This window comes from Myxine glutinosa, chromosome 1 (assembly GCF_964187855.1).
Source record: "Myxine glutinosa chromosome 1, kmMyxGlut1.1, whole genome shotgun sequence".
Classification (NCBI taxonomy): Eukaryota; Metazoa; Chordata; class Myxini; order Myxiniformes; family Myxinidae; genus Myxine; species Myxine glutinosa.
Window position 1 is genome coordinate 199644105 of NC_136261.1, and position 21510 is coordinate 199665614.

General features: G+C 41.8%; 1 protein-coding gene across 2 annotated transcripts in view; it reads right to left on the reverse strand.

Annotated features, from left to right (window-relative positions):
- Window positions 1–21510, reverse strand: part of LOC137417601 (receptor tyrosine-protein kinase erbB-4-like) — a 249597-nt gene that overhangs the window by 15419 nt on the left and 212668 nt on the right. For both annotated transcript variants that reach the window (XM_078782410.1, XM_068103503.2), the window contains exons 21-26: window positions 20751–20906; window positions 18697–18772; window positions 16644–16790; window positions 9088–9185; window positions 4643–4798; window positions 1796–1846 (exon numbers count right to left, since the gene is read on the reverse strand). In XM_078782410.1, the coding sequence (XP_078638536.1) occupies window positions 1796–1846; window positions 4643–4798; window positions 9088–9185; window positions 16644–16790; window positions 18697–18772; window positions 20751–20906 (684 nt within the window). The remainder of the gene's footprint in view (window positions 1–1795; window positions 1847–4642; window positions 4799–9087; window positions 9186–16643; window positions 16791–18696; window positions 18773–20750; window positions 20907–21510) is intronic.

The window sequence follows — 21510 nt, forward strand, 5'->3', positions numbered from 1 at the left end:
CCTGGGGCATTCCACCACGCCCGTTGGATGAGCAAGACTTTATACACTATAAAGGTGGCACTCTTCCGTCGGCAGCTGGGAGATATCTACACACCCGAAGAGCTGGAAGACATAACCAGTCTCGCTGCATTCATGTCAGTCTTCTACACTAAAGCGTGGTTGACATGTACCAGTGCTGCAGATGCACCATCTAACGACCTGAACCTGATGAAGAACCTCCTCAAGGCTGAGGCCAGTATCGCAAAGAATCCAACAAAGTGGCCTGCCAAATTTCTGTCCTCTGTGACTGTGGCCCGAGAGAAGCTACAAAACCATTTGTGGTACCTCTCAGAGAGATTGGTCTCTTTGGCACTCTTGTCGGACAGAACGTCATCTGACAAGCAGACTATGAGAAGGGCTATGCTCAGGTACCATGGGACTGCACATAACATGATACAGGAGATGCCAGCCTCACAGCAATTGGGGAGTAAAGCCCTCAAAGACTTTGTTGGTTACGACTCTTGGAGCATGTTTGAACTCTTGGGTATTGACTCCAGTTTTGTCAAGCTCCCCGTTGCACAGTGGCCCACCGCAGACAGCTATCGTCATGGCAAGGAAGTTGTGGCCAAACTCCCAGTTGTCAATGACGCAGCAGAGCGGACACTTGGACTCGCCACAGATTTGAACACTAACAAGGCCCCCGAATCTGAGGCGCAGCTCCAGGCTCTATACAGGGTTGTGAAGGGCGTCAGGGAGAAGCTGCATGGACTGGCAACATCCACAGGTTGTGACTAAGAAGTCATTGGCCTCCATTGATTACAATTGGGACTAGGTTTTTTATTTTGTTATCAATGTTCAATGTCAGACCTTAAATTTGAGACAAAAAAGCTTAATCAATGACAAAAGTTAATTTAAAGTACATTTAATTTGACTATAGCTCTGATTAATGATTATCCTATGATTAAAAAGCAAAATTTTCTTTTTTTTTTCAAACAAATGCCTTAAATTTGAGATAAAAATGAGTTTTTGGGATAAAAGTTGTATTGAATTGTGTCACAGACATTGTTAAGCTATCCAATCATCCTTGGCTTTCAATTCTGAATCTTTTGGTACCAGAATCAACTCTGGGGGTCACACACAGCCTGAGAAATCATCGATTTTAAGGATTTTTTGAGTCGTCTGTAACGGTTGCTATGGTAAAGGGCTGTTTTACCGTAAGACGTCAATATTTTTGAAAAAACATTTCATGGTTTTGTTTCTGTTACCCAGCCACAACTTTTAGGTAAATTACAACCTTGTAGTATGAAAAATGGAAAATCACCCCTGATTTGGCCCAGCCTAGTGAATATCAATAATCTGCAGGAAAAAGTTTCTTATGCATACGTCACACTGTTTGCCATAAATGTTGTTTTAACAGAGAAGTGGATGACGTAGAACATTTGCAGTGCCAGCACATCACTTATATACATTATTATATATCCATTATGAAATATAAGTGACATCATGCATCAGGTAAGGGAACGTGAAAATATTTTTTCACTCTAAATACTCCAAAGGAACATTTTCTCACAAGGCAGGCCTAACAAAAATATTTTCTGTGAAACATTCAAACTGCAGATCTATGTAAAAAAATAAAAGCGAACAAAACTGCATTTTCAGAAGTATGACATAATTTCATTCCTTTTTTTGTTTTTCAAAGGGAAAAATTGACTTAGCAAAGCTCCTTTCATTCACTTGCAATACAATGAAACTTTGTAAACAATGAAAGAATTCCAAAAATTCCACATGTCACGGTTTCTAAGGAATTTGGCCTTACCCGTCTCATGGGGGTGTATGGTGGTGGAGGAGAATGATTTCCTGCATTTCCCTGTAATGGGAAAAAATGGAACAGTTAATTAATTGCAGACTTAGCAAAGCTCTTTTTATTTACCTGTAATACACTTTACTAAAAATAAACTATGCAAGGTGGCATTTCACATATACAGTGCATTCAGAAAGTATTCAGACCCCTTCACTTTTTTCACATTTTGTTATGTTGCAAAATGCTGGCCGCCTGGCCAAACTGAGCAATCGGGGGAGACTACACATGAAAGCCTACAGAATCTTGTTTCTCACAGTCTGAGAGTCCTTTAGGTGCGTTTTTGCAAACTCCAAGTGGGCTTTCATGTGTCTTTCACTGAGGAGAGGCTTCCTTCTGGCCACTCTGCCATAAAGCCCAGATCGGTGGAGTGTTGCAGTGATGGTTGTCCTTCTGGAAGTTTCTCCCATCTCCACACAGGATCTTTGGAGCTCAGCCAGAGTGACCATCGGGTTCTTGGTCACCTCTCTTACCAAGGCCCTTCTCCCCCGATTGCTCAGTTTGGCCGGGCGGCCAGCTCTAGGAAAAGTCCTGGTTGTTCCAAACTTCTTCCATTTAAGAATGATGGAGGCCACTGTGCTCTTGGGAAACTTTAATGCAGCAGAATTTTTTGGTAGGCTTCCCCAGATCTGTGCCTCGACACAATCCTGTCTCCGAGCTCGGCAGGCAGTTCCTTCGACCTCATGGCTTGGTTTTTGCTCTGATATGCACTATCAGCTGTGAGACCTTCTATAGACAGGTGTGTGCCTTTCCAAATCATGTCCAATCAATTGAATTTACCACAGGTGGACTCCAATCAAGGTGTAGAAACATCTCAAAGATGATCAAGAGAAATGGGAGGCACCTGAGCTAAATTTCAAGTGTCATAGCAAAGGGTCTGAATACTTATGTCAATGTGATATTTCAGTTTTTTCTTTTTAATAAATTTGCAAAACTTTCTAAAATCCTGTTTTCTCTGCCATTATGGGGTATTGAGTGTAGATTGATGAGGGAAAAAATGAATTTAAACGATTTCAGCATAATGCTGCAACATTACAAAATGTGAAAAAAGTGAAGGGGTCTGAATACTTTCTGAATGCACTGTACATTAGAATATGTTTTCACTTGCTTGCATTTAAAAGACATTGCATATTCGAAAATACCTGTTATAATGTGAAAAGAGTTATCAAATACAAGTTCAAAAGTGGAAAACATTTTAAAATGCAATGCCTGACCGCATCTGCTATGTACTCAAACTAAACTTGATAAAAACAACAGATAAAAAAGTAAAATTTATTAACCAGTGCTCTCCCTATTCTCATCGTAAAGGTTTGATGAAACTTTTATGACAAAAGCTCAAGGCCTTGACAGACAAACTGAAGATCAAATTGTAAATAAATAGAGACATGGAAGTGATTTTTAAAAAACCCGGCCGTCTCATGCTGCGGACGGGCTGATAAGGCCTATTTATTTATGCTCACGGTCACTTTGCCCTTTAATATTTTCACCCAATTATTAAATAGTGCTCTCCACATCACGAATAGTCTCAAAAGTGGTTGACAAAAGCTCAAATGGTAAAAAGGTTATGCCCTGGACACAGACACAGACACACACAAAATTGCAAAACCCGACAGGGCGGACATACTAATTAAAGTTTAAACCTAAACTGTTAAGTTTTGAAATCATGCCCAGTGAAGACGATTACAAGTCCATGAGATAATCATTGCATTGCAGCAGGAGATGCTGAATGGATACGTTGTATGTTACGTGTGAACGTCCTGCCAGGGACGTACAATATGGTGTATGGTCTGGGTCGAAGCACGACAGTCACATAACGATCATCTTTAACCTTCCATGTAAGGAAAAGCGTCCATATCAGCAGCATCTGTAGAGCTGGTCCTGATTTATTGATTGAGGACATTTGCTTTCTCAGTAAAGAGAAGGTGACAGTTTCAAGGTTACATGTTGGACGTGGTACTCATCTGGATGATCTATATATCTATAGATAGATAGATAAACTTCTGGTGGGGTCTCTGTGTCCAGAGGTCTCTTATCTTCCTTGTGTCCTGACATGTTTCTGAAATTTCTGATTTTCAGGAGATGGCTTCTTTGGTTTTTATAAAGAAAAATTTAGTCTTTGCAGGTCAATTTATGATATAAAACCACCTTTAGAGGCCATTTTTCCGTTTGGAGGCCATTTTTGAGCCGTGGTCCCCTTTTTGAAGCAATGTTTTATGGCCGGATGCCCTTCCTGCCGCCAACCCTGTTAGTCCCTCTTGCAACACACAGGGAATTACCAGTAAACTGGTACTCAATTTGCCCACCTCGGAAGGATGACAGGCTGAGTCAACCCCCCTAGTCTTAATTCAACGATCGACCCTGGAGTCGAACCCAGGATCCTAGGATCCCAAGCTGGCACCCTAACTGCTAAGCCAACACCAGGCTCAGCTCAATTTATGATATGATATGTAGTTTTTAAAAGGAAAACAAAAAAACTTTGATACAAGTCTCATGGAGGAACTTATACATAAATCACCTGCAAGACAAATACATTAGGAGACATCAGTGTACTTTTACATGAATTACAAGGAGGTTAGTAGATGACCGACAAATGCATATAGTATATGGTATTTCAAACTGAGTTCCAGGCAACATGAGCTTCAAATGGGATGCAAAAAACAGGCCTATCCAGATTTATGTTTGTGCAACTTGAATCCATTACCAATCCATTACATAGCACAATTGAATGTTCTCCACCTAAAAAACCTTGCAAATGACAACATGGCAGTATGCCTGGTAGAAGAAAATCACAACACAAACACATACAGTGCCACGCCGGCTGCTTGGCGGGGGCAGCAGGATAAAGCGACGCGGTGCTCCAAACTCGTCACTGTCCGACAAACTTCCTACATCCACACTGTCCAAGACGTTTTTGAAAAACTTTCCTTCGGATGGTGAGGGCAGGTCCACAGGTTGGTCACCCTGTATAGGTGCAAAAAGCAATGATCAGGGCAAGCATTATAATAGCATTCACTTTTGTCCACCTCATTGAAAGTTAATGGAAGTATTTGTAAATATGAAAGAAAACTCAGAGCAGAAGTGTTTTTAAATATAAAAAAAATAAAAGAAACCAACAAAAAAAGAAACCAGAGAAAGAGGTTTTGCCCATCCCTTCCTGTGTCATGTCTCCAGTGGGGGTTTTATCACCATCAAACCGTTCAGTTGTCTAACACTGATGGAAACATTAGCATTTCACCATTATGGCCCTGAACCTGGCTGTCCCATGTGTATTTAAGATGTGAGCGTTTAATATCGTATAGTGTCTTATCAACAAGACGTCGCCATTTTCTAACATTAACAATGGCCAATTCCCCTCTTTGGGAATAACTCTGTCATTATAGTGCTGCGTTGCTTGCAGGTCGATATGACACAAGTAGATGGTACAAATGGAAGTTGAATAAAAATAACTTGTGATACCTCGGGACAAGGTTAATGTTTCCATTTTATTTGACACAATCTATATTATAAACTAGATGGTATTCATAGAATACTTACCCTGCGCAGTCAACTTGATGTGAGTGAACTCATTTGTTTTTGAAGATTTTTTTTCTTTGATCCAATATGGCTGCCAGACCACGTGACATAAATTTATATTCTCTAATATAATTGTTGCGTAGATCACGCTCAATAAATTTCAAAATGATCAGACTAAGCGTTGTCCCTGTAAATTTATTACGTCATAATGAAGGCACCAATTACATCATCATTAACATATCTTATTCCCCAAGGAGAATACCTTACAATGAGCCACCTTTAAAAAAAATTCCACATCATTAACATATCTTATTCCCCATGGGGAGTACTTGACAATGAGCCATGTTTAAATGTTTTCCATGGAGTGGGATTGGTGATATAGAGGGGCAAAGTTTTTCTGTTTTTACAAGATGGCGCCTTTACCGCTGAACTATGACGTCATAATTAACATTAAAATATTCTACAGGAGGAGGAGCTCCTATGGCGAGAATTTCGTGTCAATCGGTCCAAGAATTGCAGAGAAAATAATTCATACTGATCAAATCAAGCGTTGTACTTGCCAAATTATGACGTCATTATTACGGTACTGATGACATCATCATTAATATATCTTATACCCCATGGTGAGTACTTGACAATGAGCCATGTTTAAAAAAATTTCCATTGAGTGGTTTGGGAGATATAGAGGTGTAACGTTTTTCCAAGATGGCGTCCGTACCACGTGACCTATGACGTCATAATTATGAATAAAAAAAATCTACAGGCAGAGGCGTGTCTATGGTAAAATTTCGTGTCAATCGACCAACGGTTGCCGAGAAAATTAGTTTTTTATATGCAGACACGTACGGCACACGGCACACAGCACACATATGTAACTGAATGCTTAAACCTGCTTTTCGCTTCGCGAGCGCAAGGTAATTATGATTTTGAAATACGATTGTAAAGCCCCAGTCACACCGGGCCTGCGACCAGGTTACGACCCAGCTGCGACCGAAAATTTTGTGAATCGCGGGCAAATCGTAGAAAGAGCACGTGACTGGTCGCAGAGGTCGTGGGTGATCGCCAGAGCAAAATCAGTCGCAGCAAGGTCGATGGTCATGTTCAAAACTTCTGACCTGCGATTCCAAATCGTAAGAGGTCGCAGACAGGTCTTACATGGTCGTACCACCAGTCGCGCATGGACGCACCACCAGTCGTGCATGGACGCACCACCAGTCGTGCATGGACGCACCACCAGTCGTGCATGGACGCACCACCAGTTGTGCATGATTGCGGGTCAAGTAGTCGGACGATTGGTCGTGCTACTGGTCCTGCCACCTGCCGATTGGTGGTGCCACCTGTCATTCAACCTCACGATCGGTAGTGCGAGCGTTCGCAGGTCGCCATGATTGATTGTCCGAGCGGTCGCAAGTCGCCACGATTGACCGTACGATTGGTCGCTGATCACCACCACTATTCGCACGATTACCTACGATTGATCTTGCGATCGATCTTCGCCAATCGTTGGTGATAGCACAACCACGCGTACCACCAATCGTACGATGACCCCTAAGACCAATCGCTGTTTGCGATCGCAAATGGAGAGCGTAGCAAACATTGACGATTGGTCGTACCTCGGCCAGATTGCCATCAATCGCACGATCCAGAAATCGTACGATCCAGTGTGACTGAGGCCTTATAGAGCTTCTCCCAAATCCGGAAGTGAACAGATTATGCTGATTCGTTGGTTTGATAACATTACAGTTTTACATTATAGTTTGTCATATTAATACTATAGTATTAAGTTGTGATTGGAATGATGCTGTTTGGAATGAAATTATTGAGATATTGAGTTTAAATGAATGAGGAAATGAGGTGAGGGTTTCTACTTTTTAACTGTGACATTCGCGAATTCGCATTTGCAGATTCGACATTGACTGGTTGTAGAACCATTCACACTGGGTATGTTTTTTGTCCTCCACCTCCTCCATTTCACGAATGTGTGCTGTCAAACTCTGATGATCTACTGCTGTCAATGCCTGACATTCGACTGAAGGTGGCACAGGAATGTGGAATTTATTGGTTCATCGTTTGCCATTCGCCATTTTTGCCCAAGTCATTCACGAACCGGCTGTTCACGCCTGACCTTAAACTGAAGGTGGCACAGGAATGTGGAATTTATTGGTTCATCGTTTGCCATTCGCCATTTTTACCCAAGTCATTCACGAACCGGCTGTTCACGCCTGACCTTAGACTGAAGGTGGCACAGGAATGTGGAATTTATTGGTTCATGGTTTGGCATTCGCCATTTCCGCATTGTTTGTTTGCTTTTAGCCTCCTCACTAGTAATAATAATTATAAGAGTTCCCCTACAAGCACAAGGAACTTTGATTCAGGAGGAGGGCATTGGCCTGAGGTCCATCAAAGCCTGTGCTATTATGACCAAATTATGGTTGTTTGTCTGTGCTCTATCCTTTTCTTAACACGAATGCAATAAATTTTTAACCTTTGTTAGCCACGTCGCAGACGCTGGTCATAGAGTGCCCTCTGCTGTTGTTGTTGTTCTTCTTGTTCTTCTTCTTGTTCTTGCAGAGAAGACAAAACCTCAAAGCTCCACCCATTCTGGGAGAGGCTTCATATAAACAAATATCCACCATTTTATTAACTCGCATAGCTTTGAGGCCTGTTTTGTACGCCCGTGGTGTCTTCCTCTCTCACACAGTTTTATTTCAAATCAAATTCGATATATCATTTCATTTTTCACAGTCGCTAACATAGTTTTAGACTCGGTTGAAAAAAAACGGGAAGAAAATCCGATGAAAGTTGCCCTTTATAGAACGAAATGAATTCTCAAAGGCCTGTAACTTCAAGTCCATTGAGATATATATTTTTTAAATCGCGGCATGGTCAGTCATACACCGCCCGAAATAACAGACGGGAAAATGCCGAGATATATATATTTTGTTTAAATCGCGGCATGCTCAGTCATACACCGCCCGAAATAACAGACTGGAAAATGCCGAGATATATATATTTTGTTTAAATCGCGGCATGCTCAGTCATACACCGCCCGAAATAACAGACGGGAAAATGCCGAGATATATACATATTTTTAAAATCGCGGCATGGTCAGTCATACACCGCCTGAAATAACAGACGGGAAAATGCCGAGATATATTAAAAATTCGTCCATTTGATGACAATCGTCACGATGAAATATTTAATTTATACGTCGTCACAATAATGTGGAGAGAGGAGCATAGCTTCGTTCACGTGTCGCCACACACGGGAAATTGCCGAGATATATATTTTTTAAATCGCGGCATGGTCAGTCATACACCGCCTGAAATAACAGACGGGAAAATGCCGAGATATATTAAAAATTCGTCGCCACACACGGGAAATTGCCGAGATATATTTTCACTTTGCACAAAAATAACATCAAGTAATCGAATCAATAGGAATGTCCTGTGCCTATAACATCGACGTTATAGGCACAGCTGCATCTAGGCATTGTGTAACATCGACGCGGCTTTTGTTTTAATTAAAACTTTTTGTACTTGTTTAATACTTGGACTAATACAAATCAAAATGTATCTCAAAGTGAACTTTGGTGGTATAATGGAATTAGATCATCCGTTCTGAGTTGGGATATGACACTTCGAACCTGGCCCTGTCTGAGTTGAACCAAAGACTTTACAAATGGTATGATAGTGAAGAAGAAGAATAGAAACTCAGCTGGGCAGCCTGCATCTCACCTCGATAACCAGGTATCTGAAGGGATCACGAGCCATCCTGGAGAAATCCGCAGCCAGCTCGGAGAACTTGGGTCGAGCGTCAGCATCGATCATCCAACCTTTTCGGAAGAAGAAATAGAGGAACAACAGATAAGGAAAGGTAATGATCAGCATTCGTATTATTAGAAATGTCATGATGGTTGATGAGATCTACGACACTCTTTATGTAGCGTTGGTACTGCTGAAGCAGGTCCTTGACAAGGGTCATGCTGGGTGGTTGCCATTGCCTTCCCAGCAGTCAGTCAGGGGGGAATGAGTAATTTTTTTTCAGAGTTCCGGCGATAGCTCGCCTCCTCTTCGCGAAGGACACCTTGGGATCTTTAATGTCCACCAGCTAATTTCGGCAGTTGGGAAGCCCAGTTTAACGTCCATCTGAGGGACGGCATAGACATTTCTGCCTCGCACTGTCTTCTAGTGCGAGTTCCGCTTCCTGAGCGAGTCTCCGCTGAGGAGTTCCGCTGAGGAATCTGAGGAGTTCCGCTTCCGGTCCCTCGAGCGACGGGGCTTGCTTTGATCTCTCCACGGCAACAATGTTTGAGTGTTTTCCCGTTCGTTTCTTTGTCAAATTTCCGCTGCGTATTTTGTTGTGTATGTGTTATTGTGTGTTTCTATTTGGTTTTGGTTTTGTAGTTGTTGCAAATTTGTGTGTAATTAGTCGTTTCTTTGTCCGCGCCTCGTGGGGCCTGGTGTCTCGTGCGGCCTCCTCGTCTCGACTTGTGCCCCGCCCCCTATATTCTCGTTTGTTCTTTCACCTCTGCTCCTGCTTTCTCAAATCCACGTTCTCACTTAGAGACTTTTCCCAGATTGTTTTCATGGTTTTGTTTAAATATTTATTTAAATATGTTTAAACCGCAGCGGTGATCCCCCCCCCCCCCCCCCCCCCAGGATTTCCATGTTTTAAACGTTTCCCAGTGTGTACCCTGGATAAGAATAGGTACGCCGTATCCCTGCGTGTCGTAGGAGGCGACTAAGAGGGTTGGCGTCAGGAAGGGCATCCGGCTATAAAAAAAAACAAAACATTGCCTCAAAAAGAGAACCATGACAATTACAACTACATGTGGGCAGGGTACAGCCTGAAGTGGAGATCGGTTTCTGAGGTTTGGGACATGGAATGTAGGGACAATGACAGGGAGATCAGGAGAAGTGGTGGAAGTATTGGTCAGAAGAAGAGTGGACATATGTTGTGTGCAAGAGACGAGATGGAAGGGAAGTGGTGTGAGAATGGTGAAGGGTAGGCAGGGACAGAAATACAAGTTTGTGTGGCAAGGGTGCCTGGAGGGTGTGAATGGTGTTGGTGTCCTGTTTTCTGAGGAGTTTGTAGACAGTGTGGTGAGTGTGACTAGAGTGAGTGATAGGTTGATGATGGTGAAAATGATGATTGGAAAGCTCTTGGTGAACGTCATCTCGGGATATGCTCCGCAGGTTGGTCGGAGCAATGAAGAGAAGGATAAGTTCTGGTGTGCGATAGAGAAGCTGATGGAAAACGTGAAAGATGAGGAAGTTGTTGTGGTAGGAGGAGACCTAAATGGACATGTGGGAAGGAGTATGGATGGTTTTGACGGAGTTCATGGGGGTTACGGATATGGTGTGAGAAATGGAGAAGGTGAAAGGATTTTGGAGTTTGCTGATGGAGCTGATTTGTTGATTTGTAATACTCAGTTCCAGAAAGAGGATAATAAGCTTGTTACATACACGTCAGGTGGGTCGACGACAACCGTTGACTACCTGATGGTGCGTAGGCGAGATAGGGGGCACCTCCGAGACACAAAGGTGATCCCGGGGGAGGAGGCTGTTTCACAGCACCACTTGGTTGTCTGCGACGTAAGGGTGAAAGGTGCGAGGAGAGCTCGGCGGGTGAAGTACCAACCGAGAATGATGGTGTGGAGGTTGAAAGAGGGGACAGTAAGGGAGGCATTAAAAGAGAGGCTGAGTAGGGTCGAGGATGATGTGGTTGAGCTTGGAAGTGGTTGGATGTCAATGAAAGCTAGTCTGTTGGGAGCCGTTGGTGAGGTATGTGGATGGACAAAAGGACCACTGAGGCACTCGGAAACATGGTGGTGGGATGATGAAGTTGGAAAGAGGATTGACGAGAAGAGGAAGAAGTTCAAGGAGTGGCAAAAGGCGAAGGGTACGGGAGCAGAAACAGCAGAGCATGAAAGTTATAAGGCAGCCAGGAAGGCTGCAAAGAAAGAGGTAGCAAAGGTGCAGGAGGCATGTAGGAAAATGTTCGGAGAACGCTTGGATTCGGAAGAGGGTCAGAGAGCGGTATTCAGGATTGCAAAGCAGATAGCGAAAGAGAGGTATGATGTGATGGGGGTGAGCTGCTTGAAGGATGAAGTGGGACAAATCGTTGTCGACCCAGATGGAATTAAAGGAAGATGGAAAAGATATATGGAAATGCTGTTGAATACAGAGAATGAATGGGATGGCAACATAGAGAGTAACCCAGTTTTAGGACCGGCAGAGAAGATAACTGAGAAGGAAGTTGAGGAAGCGATAAAAGCAATGAAGGGTAGAAAAGCGGGAGGGCTGACGGGAGTTGTGGGAGATATGTTGAAGGCAGCAGGAAGTTGGGGTGTGAAGAGAATGACAGAGATCTGTAATCTGGTGGTGAAAGAAGGCCGCATTCCAGTGGATTGGGAACTGAGTACCCTCGTCCCTCTATACAAGGGGAAAGGTGACCCTCTGGAGTGTGGCTCGAACCGAGCGATAAAGTTATTGGAGCATGGAATGAAGGTATTGGAAAGGGTGTTGGAGAGGAGGATAAGGAAGAAAGTGAAGATCGACGAAATGCAGTTTGTATTTATGCCAGGAAGAGGAACGACAGACGCGCTTTTCATTGTGAGGCAGTTGCAGGAGAAGTACATGGAGAAGAGGAAGAAGTTGTTTCTTGGGTTTGTTGATCTGGAGAAAGCATTCGATCGGGTTCCACGCAAAGTATTGACATGGGCATTGAGGAAGTTAGGAGTGGAGGAATGGTTGATCAGAGTAGTGATGGCAATGTACAAAAGAGCGTGCACAGCTGTAAGGACGAAGGACGGGAACAGTGGTGAGTTTGAGGTGAAGGTGGGAGTGCATCAGGGGTCGGTACTAAGTCCACTACTATTTGTAGCTGTGATGGAGGTGCTGGCTCAGAACGTAAAGGCGGGTTTACCGTGGGAGTTGTTGTATGCAGATGATCTGGTGTTGATTGCGGAAAGTATGGATGGACTGAAGGAAAAGATGAACACGTGGAAGGAATGTATGGAGACAAAAGGTCTGAAGGTGAATATCGGAAAGACGAAGGTGATGGCAAGTGGTAAAGCATGTGGTGAGGTGGAAAGAACTGGGAAGTGGCCCTGTGCTGTGTGTAGGAAGGGTGTCGGAGTGAACTCCATTCAGTGTACAATGTGCGCTGAGTGGGTTCATCAAAAATGTAGTGGTCTGAGAGGGTCATTAACCAGTGTGGCAGCTACATTCAAATGTAAGGTGTGCACAGAGGGAGCTGCAGATGGAGGAAATGTTGAGTTGGATCTTGGAGACGGCGTGAAGCTGGAAGGTGTGAAAACATTTTTCTACCTCGGAGACATGCTGAATGGAGAAGGTGGATCAGACTCGGCAACGGTTGCTCGAGTGAGATGTGCATGGAAGAAGTTTCGGGAATTGAGTGGCGTGCTGATGATGAGGGGAGTGTCGTTGAAGTTGAAGGGAAAGGTGTATGCTGCATGTGTGAGAAGTGTTATGATTTATGGGAGCGAGACATGGGTAATGAACGTAGAGCAGCAACGAAGGTTGGAAAGGGTGGAAATGCGAATGGTTCGACGGATGTGCGGAGTATCGTTGAGAGAGAGGAAGGCAAATGATGAATTGCGAAAGATGATGGGAATAGAGCCTGTGATTGATGCTGTGAAGAGGAACAGGTTGAGATGGTTTGGTCATGTGTTGAGGAAGGATGAAAGTGACTGGTTAAGAAGAGTGATGGAAATGAATGTAGAAGGAAGTAGAAGACGGGGAAGACCGAGAAAGACTTGGCTCAAGATGGTGGAAGAAGAAATGCGGGCAAGGGGGTTAACAAGGAGAGATGCAGAAAATAGGGCAAAATGGAGAAGATTGTCATGGGGACCGCAAGGCTAACCCCCGCTCTAGCAGGGAAAATGGCCTTTAAAATGCATGTTGTTGTTGTTGTTTGTACTGTCTTCTAGTGATGGCACACACAAAACAGCTGTGAAACACCAAGATGACAGTTTAGATGTGGGACAGGATTCAAACCCAGGCTAGACAAAGTGGGCCTCTAGGCCATGCTACCAGCCAACCATGATGGTTGCTTGGCATTAAATATTATGCTGTTGCCATGTAGAGTAATGTGGTGGGACATAAAATACCAATAACAACCATTCCTTTCACGCTGTGTCGTGCATATGGCTGACGAGGCAGGGGTACAATCCTGGAGAGGTTGCCACTCCAACGCAGGAGGGGGGAGGAGATATGAATTGACATAGCAAGCAAATGTTATGGCAATATTGCATGAGTTTCCAATGGAATAATACCAATCTTAAGCCTTTATGCACATGAAAGGTATACGTGATGCTGTCTTTCCATATATTATGGTTAATTTTTGATGTGAATATACACGTCAATGTGAAAGGGAAAAGCCTAACAATATATGACTGACATTTATGGGACCAAAAAAATTCTACATGCCAATGTGGATTGTGGAAAAAAAAAAGGAGCATATTATGTAAATCTAACTTTTTTTCAAAAATAGAACCGTAAACGGTCATCCTGATGCATGAAAGTACACCATCCTTTAGATTGAGGTGTATACTAGATCCTTTGGGAGGATCTCACATTCACTTACAGATGCACAATATGTTTTGTAATTAGTAGGTCATTGTGTGACACTGCAATGACCAAATTATAAACTGCTTTCCAAATTTACAGAGGAGATTGCATCAGCAACACAGGCAGGCCCCAAGGAATGATTCATGTCAGGAGCAGGAGGTGCATATAGCAGGAGACCCGGATTCATATTCCTTATTCTTTAGTCTATTTTTATACGAGACCACAGACTTGCTGTTAATAAATAACCCTTGTATAATCAGATCTGAAATTCAGTCTGAAGTATAATCCTGAATTGAGGTTGAAAACATTACATATTGTGTGTGTGTGTGTGTGTGTGTGTGTGTGTGTGTGTGTGTGTGTGTGTGTGTGTGTGTGTCATTGCTTGTTATCTCTATATGTGGTGTCAGAAGGTGGAATGCAGCCCTCCCGGGTATCGAAGTAACCAACCTTTCAGTGCAGCTGAAAGGATCGAAACCTCGAGGAAGAACGGTACCCAGCTGATGATCCATGCAGTCGGGAAACGAGTCAATTGCTTTCAGGTTAAGGTTCTTACTTTAGGTGGGGAAACTATGTTTGAGGTTTACAATTTAAATAAAGTTGAATATGGGATGTTGTGAAATTAACATCATTTACAACAATCCTTTAAATTATTTATATTTAAGTTTAGGAACAACCGATACTGTACAATTAATTAAGTGTGTGTGTGTGTGTGTGTGTGTGTGTGTGTGTGTGTGTGTGTGTGTGTGTCTGTCTGTCTGTGAATAAAAGAGAGAGATAGAATTTTGAGGAACAGAAATGAAAAAATGAGATGTGTGTGTCTAAACATATATTTTCCTGTTGGAAAGCCATATATATATATATATATATATATATATATATATATATATATATATATATATATATATATATATATATATATATATATATTGTTACGGATACGGAGTACGGCTCTTCCCTCTTAGCAAGGGGTGGTTAGTCCCTTGTCTTGTTAAGCTGACCGTCTCCGCTCCTGGCACTTGTAACGCTATCCCGCGGGATGGAACGGATCAGGGTTATGGGCCCAGGGTTTATCCCGAATACCTTTATCCGTCCCTCCGCAGACTAGGGAGACAAGTACCGCTCGAACCCCGGTTTGGATGGTCTAGTTAGTTGCCGAGTGGTTTTTAGCAACCCGACGTTCGAGCCATTACCAATCACTAAACCCGATTCTCAAACGTTGGCCGAATCGCGCCACGTACACTCAATATTGAAACCACTAAAGCGACCGAACGAGAATGAAGAAGAAGAAGATTAACAGAATCTTGGTAGATTAACAAAACTATACATTTTTGGAATATTCAGAGCATGAGAAATCCAAACATTAATGTTTACATTTGCGTAGACACCTTTGCGAAAATGACACTCAGGACAGTGATGAAGATCTGTAAAAGCATATTCCTGAATGGTATAGACCTCGTAGATCCTGTGTATAGGACTTGTAGTTCAATCTGATACTACCTATAACTTCCTATAACAACCTATAACTTCAAAGGACTTGCAATATCATGTATTATGTAATACAGTTATATCACAAATATAAAGACAATGGTTTTCAATTACCTTTGTTTGTTGCTTTTCTATAATCCTGAGCACTATTTTGAGGCCTTTATGGATTCCTTGACCCAGAAAACATAGGATTAGCATATTTAATTAAGTCTCTAGGTTGACTAGAAGCCGAGATAGCACAAAATATGTATTTTATGGCGGCCATTTTCAAAATCCAAAATGGCGGCCATGCAGGTGTCTGTGCAAATGCCAACATTGATTTTCAGATTCTCCATGCTCTGAAGATTCCAAAAATGTACCTAGGTTTGCTAATCCCAAAATTTTGAAGAAATTATATTTGTTAACATAGTGAACCTGACTAATATCAGAATCTATAATTTCAGTTCTCCAACCTAATGAGCGCACGCCGTGACGTCACCGCCACGTATGTACGCCTTGCCTGCCAAGCTCCGGAAGAGCTATCTGACTGCGTAATTTAGATCTTAGTTCAGATACTTTCACAAGTGCATACAAAACTCATAGTTACCGACCTGGTTTCGCCCTTGTTGGGGCTTCTCACTTGTTGGGGGTTGGGGCCAGGTCAACACAGTGCCACTCATTATATGGAGTCGCCTGGATGCAGTTGGGAGTAACTAATCAGAATGTAATTTCAGTTCTCCAACCCAATGAACGCATGCTGTGACGTTCGTGACAATTCCATAATGAGTGGATACCAGAGGTAATGTACCGTGTGGCAGGCGGTGCTTATCGCTCCCATTAAGGTACAGCAATAGCTGTACGGGATACCTTAATGGTGGTTCACCACTGATAGTATGAATGAATGACATATGAATATATATATATATTCTTTTTTTTCTTTAAAAAAAAAAAAATATATATATATATATATATATTTTTTTTGGAGAAGTGGAGATCAAAAGTAATATAATTTTTTTTGACGAAGGAAATAATTTTATTTGCAAGTTATTCAACTTGAGGCTCATGTTTTGTGTATTCATTCTTATTCCACTGTTGCAATTTCCACAGTTGTGTTATGTTCGAAATTATTTTAAAAATATTTTAAAAGTAATTTTTTTAGAAATTTTACATGATGGCATTTATCAAGAGATTTTCGAAGGAAAAGGCAGACAAAGCAGTCCTGCATGACATACATTTGACCATTATCATGTAGACATCGATGGTGCAGATGGGAGGCTGTGGCAGACGCTCCCCTTTCTCCAGGAGATCGGGAATGTCCCGTGCTGCAATTCCATCATAAGGTTTTCCTCCAAACGTCATAAGTTCCCACACCGTCACACCTTTACGTCAAACACACATAGATGGCCCCTGTTTTATGATGACAGCTTTGAAAAAGAGACTAATATTTTGTCAACAATATCATGCTATATGGATGCAGATCTGGATCTATGTTATTGTTAAAAATGGAGGGGAGGAATCCACTTGTGTCAAACATTACATGCTAGGATCCTTTTTCAGATACACGATACATTTGTAGGCCATGGTTGCATTAAAACTCATTACATCCTTGGAGATAAACATAAAACCATTTAATGCATATTATTGTATAATTAGTATTCATGAAAAAATGTGGGGGTCCATCGTTTGTATCCTAAAACGGAGAGAAGAGTGCATCAACCTATGGGGTGAAAACTATTTATCCGAGTTCTGAGCGAAGTGAGATCGAGGCCGTTTTTTTCCTGATAACTGAAACAAACACCCTGCAACACATGCCTGCAGAAAACTGACTTTTTTGGAAAACTGGCCACATTTTATATCCAACCTTCACGTAACTTTGTTTAAAAACTTTTCTATGGGTAGAAGCTCCAACGTTGAAAGCTTCATGCCAATCTCTCGAGCAGATGTGGAGAAATCGAATTTAAAAGTGAATGAAGGTTAAAAAAAAGTTGAGGGCCTCGGCCGATGTTCCACAACATGGTCAAGCATGGTTGTGGTTATGGACGCCTACTACTAGTATACATTTAAATTCAAATATTTATATATTTCCAGTCTCTCAATACACCCAACCCCTCCACCCCTCTCAACCCATACTTCTTTCAAAACCCTTATTGAATAAAACGGATGAAACGTAAAGTAAAGTGATTCCTTCATCATCAACAAAAGGAGAAATGAAAGTTGACTTGGATCTACAAACTTGCTAGATCGTCAGAAGCTCATCATACAAATTTGTTTTTATCATTAAGAAAAAAGACCACGTTAGTCCCAGTAATGAGCCACAATCATAATTATTAGAAAAATGTTTGTTAACCCATGGATTCAGTGATTGGGCCTCGGAGGCCCACAAGTTTTTTTTGTTGCAAAAACTATGCTGTACAATTTTTTTTTGGAATGAGCCTCATTTTCACCGACTTTCATGTTGTTACACAAAATCCAGTGACATAAAGAAATAAAAATTAAATTCAGGCTCGTGGGGAAATCTCTGCAGATTCTTCACTTAGAACTAGAAAATCCGACACGAATGCAGGCCTGGGGCCTTCGAGGCCCCGCATAAATGTTGTTGTACCTCTATGTTATATCATTATTTTCTTGATATGAGCCTCATTATAAGCTCCGATAACTTGGATACAAATAATTCAGCGACAAAAATATGAAAATTAAAAAACTTTACACGAATATATTTGTGGGGCCTCCGAGGCCCAATGGCTGCATAGGTGTAGGATTTTTGACAGTTGTGGACATATACATTCTAAATAAAAGGATTAGTGAATCATATTTTTTGAGCAAATACTCCTCCATGAGCCTCAACTTGTTAGAGAGAAAAAAAGTTGAAAAACCAAGAACAAAAAAATTGTTTACAAAAAAAAATAAAGATTCATTACTTGTATGGGATTCTTCCAACTAATATGATCAATGATTCAGATTTTCTGAGCAAATACACATCCATGAGCATCGACTTGGATTGAAAAAGGATATGAAAGAAAACAAATCCATAAAAAATAAAAAAAAATAAAAATAAAACATACCCAAATACATCCGTTGGGCCTCCGAGGCCCAATGGCTGCTTTTATGTAGGATTTTTGACGCCTGCATATAAGGGTTAACAGGTGCTCAGCTTTTTAAAATCTCAAATAAGAACTGGAAGATTTCATTCGTAAAGAATAAATAAACAGAAGTGTTTGAAAGACGAGATCACAGTGCCATCTCAAGAACAGTTTAAGAACAGTTTTTTAGCATTCAGGGACATACCATAGCTCCAAATATCACTCTGGTGGGTGAACTTGCGAAACTGGATCGACTCCAGTGACATCCACTTGATGGGCAGCTGAGATTACAAACATGTATCAAGGCTTTGAGCGACATTGAAACATACCTTGTATGTTAGTTAAGCAGAAAGTGCACATACTCGATATAAATATAATTAATTGCACATGTAGACTCATCTTTAAATTGTATTTTAAAAAACATTAAAAACATAACTTTTACATTTTAAGTAATTGTAGAACAAATATTGGTCACCGTTCAGGACCTTTTTGTGGACTACGAGAGTAGGTGAGGTCCCAGTCAGCAGAACTGGCCCAGGACCCAAAAGTTTATCGTGTGACATTTTTTTGGGGGTTAAAGTGTGTACAGTAATTTTAAAAAATACATTTCATTGATATAAGGTTTTTAATTTTCATGTTTAGTCCCAAGATCAGATCAGGTCCCAAGATCAGTAGTTGTATTTTGATGTCAAAAACCTTGTACTGAAAAATAAAAAAAACTCAGACCAAAGGATGTTGTTACCTTTGCCACCAAAGGTGGATGGGGGTTATGTTTTCACCCATGCCTGTTTGCCTGTCTGTTTGTCTGTCTGTTTGTTTGTAAGGATATCTCAAGACGTTGTGGACAGATTCAGACGAAATTCAGGGGACAGGTTGGTGGTGTGACAAGTAAGAATTGATTAGATTTTGGTGAAGATCCGAATCCAGATATGAGTTTTGTTTAATTTTCAAGTGATTCTTCACCATTGAGTGATAGGGCCAAAAACGATATGTTGCACGATATCTCAAAACGTTGTGGACGAGTTATGACAAAACTAAGTGGATGAGTTGGGTATGTGACAGGAACAAGCCGATTAGATTTTGGTTCAGGTCCGAATCCATATCCGGCCTATCAGTGGGATACAAAACATAAACTGTTCAGCTTGGCGGAGGTATGTGCTTTACAAAGTACCGTTCTAGTTATATGTACAGGTGCTTGTATTGAATTTACAAGTCCAACGAGATGGTGTCGATGTAGCACACTTTCCTCTGAGCTGTCTAGTCTGGGTTTGATATCGACACGACTATAAACTGTCGGATTGGTGTTTGACAGGCAGGGTGTTGGACCACAAAATATTTTGCCCCTCGTATAATGTTAAACTCTGTGTCCCATGGACTGGCATTTATTGGTGGACGTTAAAGATCCCACTGTGCCTTCCACAAAGAGTAGGCAATTTATCATCTGCAGCCTGAATAAAGTATAAATTCCTGCCGACATCAGCTCCAGGGCCCGGGTGATAGAAGCCTGGATAAGCCCATCGATTGGATAAATCACACATTGAAGCATTACATTTATCCACTGGATAGTTTCTAGCAACCAGGCCCAGGTGGCCAACCAGTTCAGGAAAGGGGACAAAAACGTTCTCCGACTATATTTAGGTAGGAATAATGGGGCTGTTAAAGTAGTATAGTCACAGTAATAATTATGTGAAATTTACAAACTTTTTATCATCTCTCATATATCATGTTTTTTATGTTACCATTTTATCTGGATAAATATTTGCTGATTTCAATATTCCCCATTCTTCACACTCGTGGAGTCACCCGTGGGAATCCCACGGGCATGGAGGTGTATCGTTGCGATTGGTGCAGCCGTTTGTGCGGTACCCGGGACAATAACGTTAGGCGGGAGTCCAAACCTGAAAATGCTGGAGACCAAAGCTGAAATTGGAAAAACAATATTGACTATTTTACTCCAGGGGGTCCCAGGATTACCCACCCAAAATTTCGTTGCGATCAGTTCAACCGTTTTTGCGGTACCTGGGAACGGACGGACAGACGGATAGACAGACGGACGGACAGACAGACGGACGGACATTTGGTGAATTAATAGTAAGATGACAGACTATTGTTAATGAGAGTTGCATAATGTGTAGCTTTAAGTATAAAATATCGAAAGAGAACCACTAAAACAATCTTAGGCATGAATAGACTATGTATATTTGTGTCTAATTAATATATGTCAGTTTATGATTAAAGGTAAAGGTAACAAAAGGTTACCTTTCCTCCTTCAGCTAAATATTCTTGCTCGTGGATGTCAAGGAGGCGAGCAAGTCCAAAGTCTGTGATCTTCACGTGGTTGGGAGCTTTGACGAGGACATTTCGAGCTGCCAGGTCACGGTGTACCAGTCTCCGCTCTTCCAGGTACAACATTCCCTGATCACACACACACATACACACATACACACACACACACACACACACACACACACACACACACACACACACACACACACACACACACACACACACACACACACACACACACAATGAAGGAAGGACATAAACTATTCAGTGCTTTCCTAATTTCTTCTTTTGGGAGAAAAAATAATACTTGTTAATTCCTGTTTGTCATCATTATCAATGTACCATTATCGTCATTATCTAGATTGTTTGCTTTTGCTTACTACAACATACTACTACAGACACGATGCTCACTTTAACGTCCATGCTAGGGACGGCACACACATTAATGCCTCTTCCTGGCTGCGAAACACCAGAATAACAGTTTATAGTTCGGTCGAGATTCGCACCCCAGGTAGACCAGCTCATAGTGATCTCTGTGGCACAATCAGTTTGCTATAGTTCGGCTGTTAACAGAAAGATTTGTGGTTCGAACCCACCCAGAGATGATGCTTAATTTATCAGATTCGGTGGCTTAATGGTTCGAGCATCCACTCTTAGTCTGGGAGATTGGCAGTTTGAACCCTGCTGGGCCACACCAAAGACTTAAAAATTGGTTTGTGCTGCTTACTTGCTC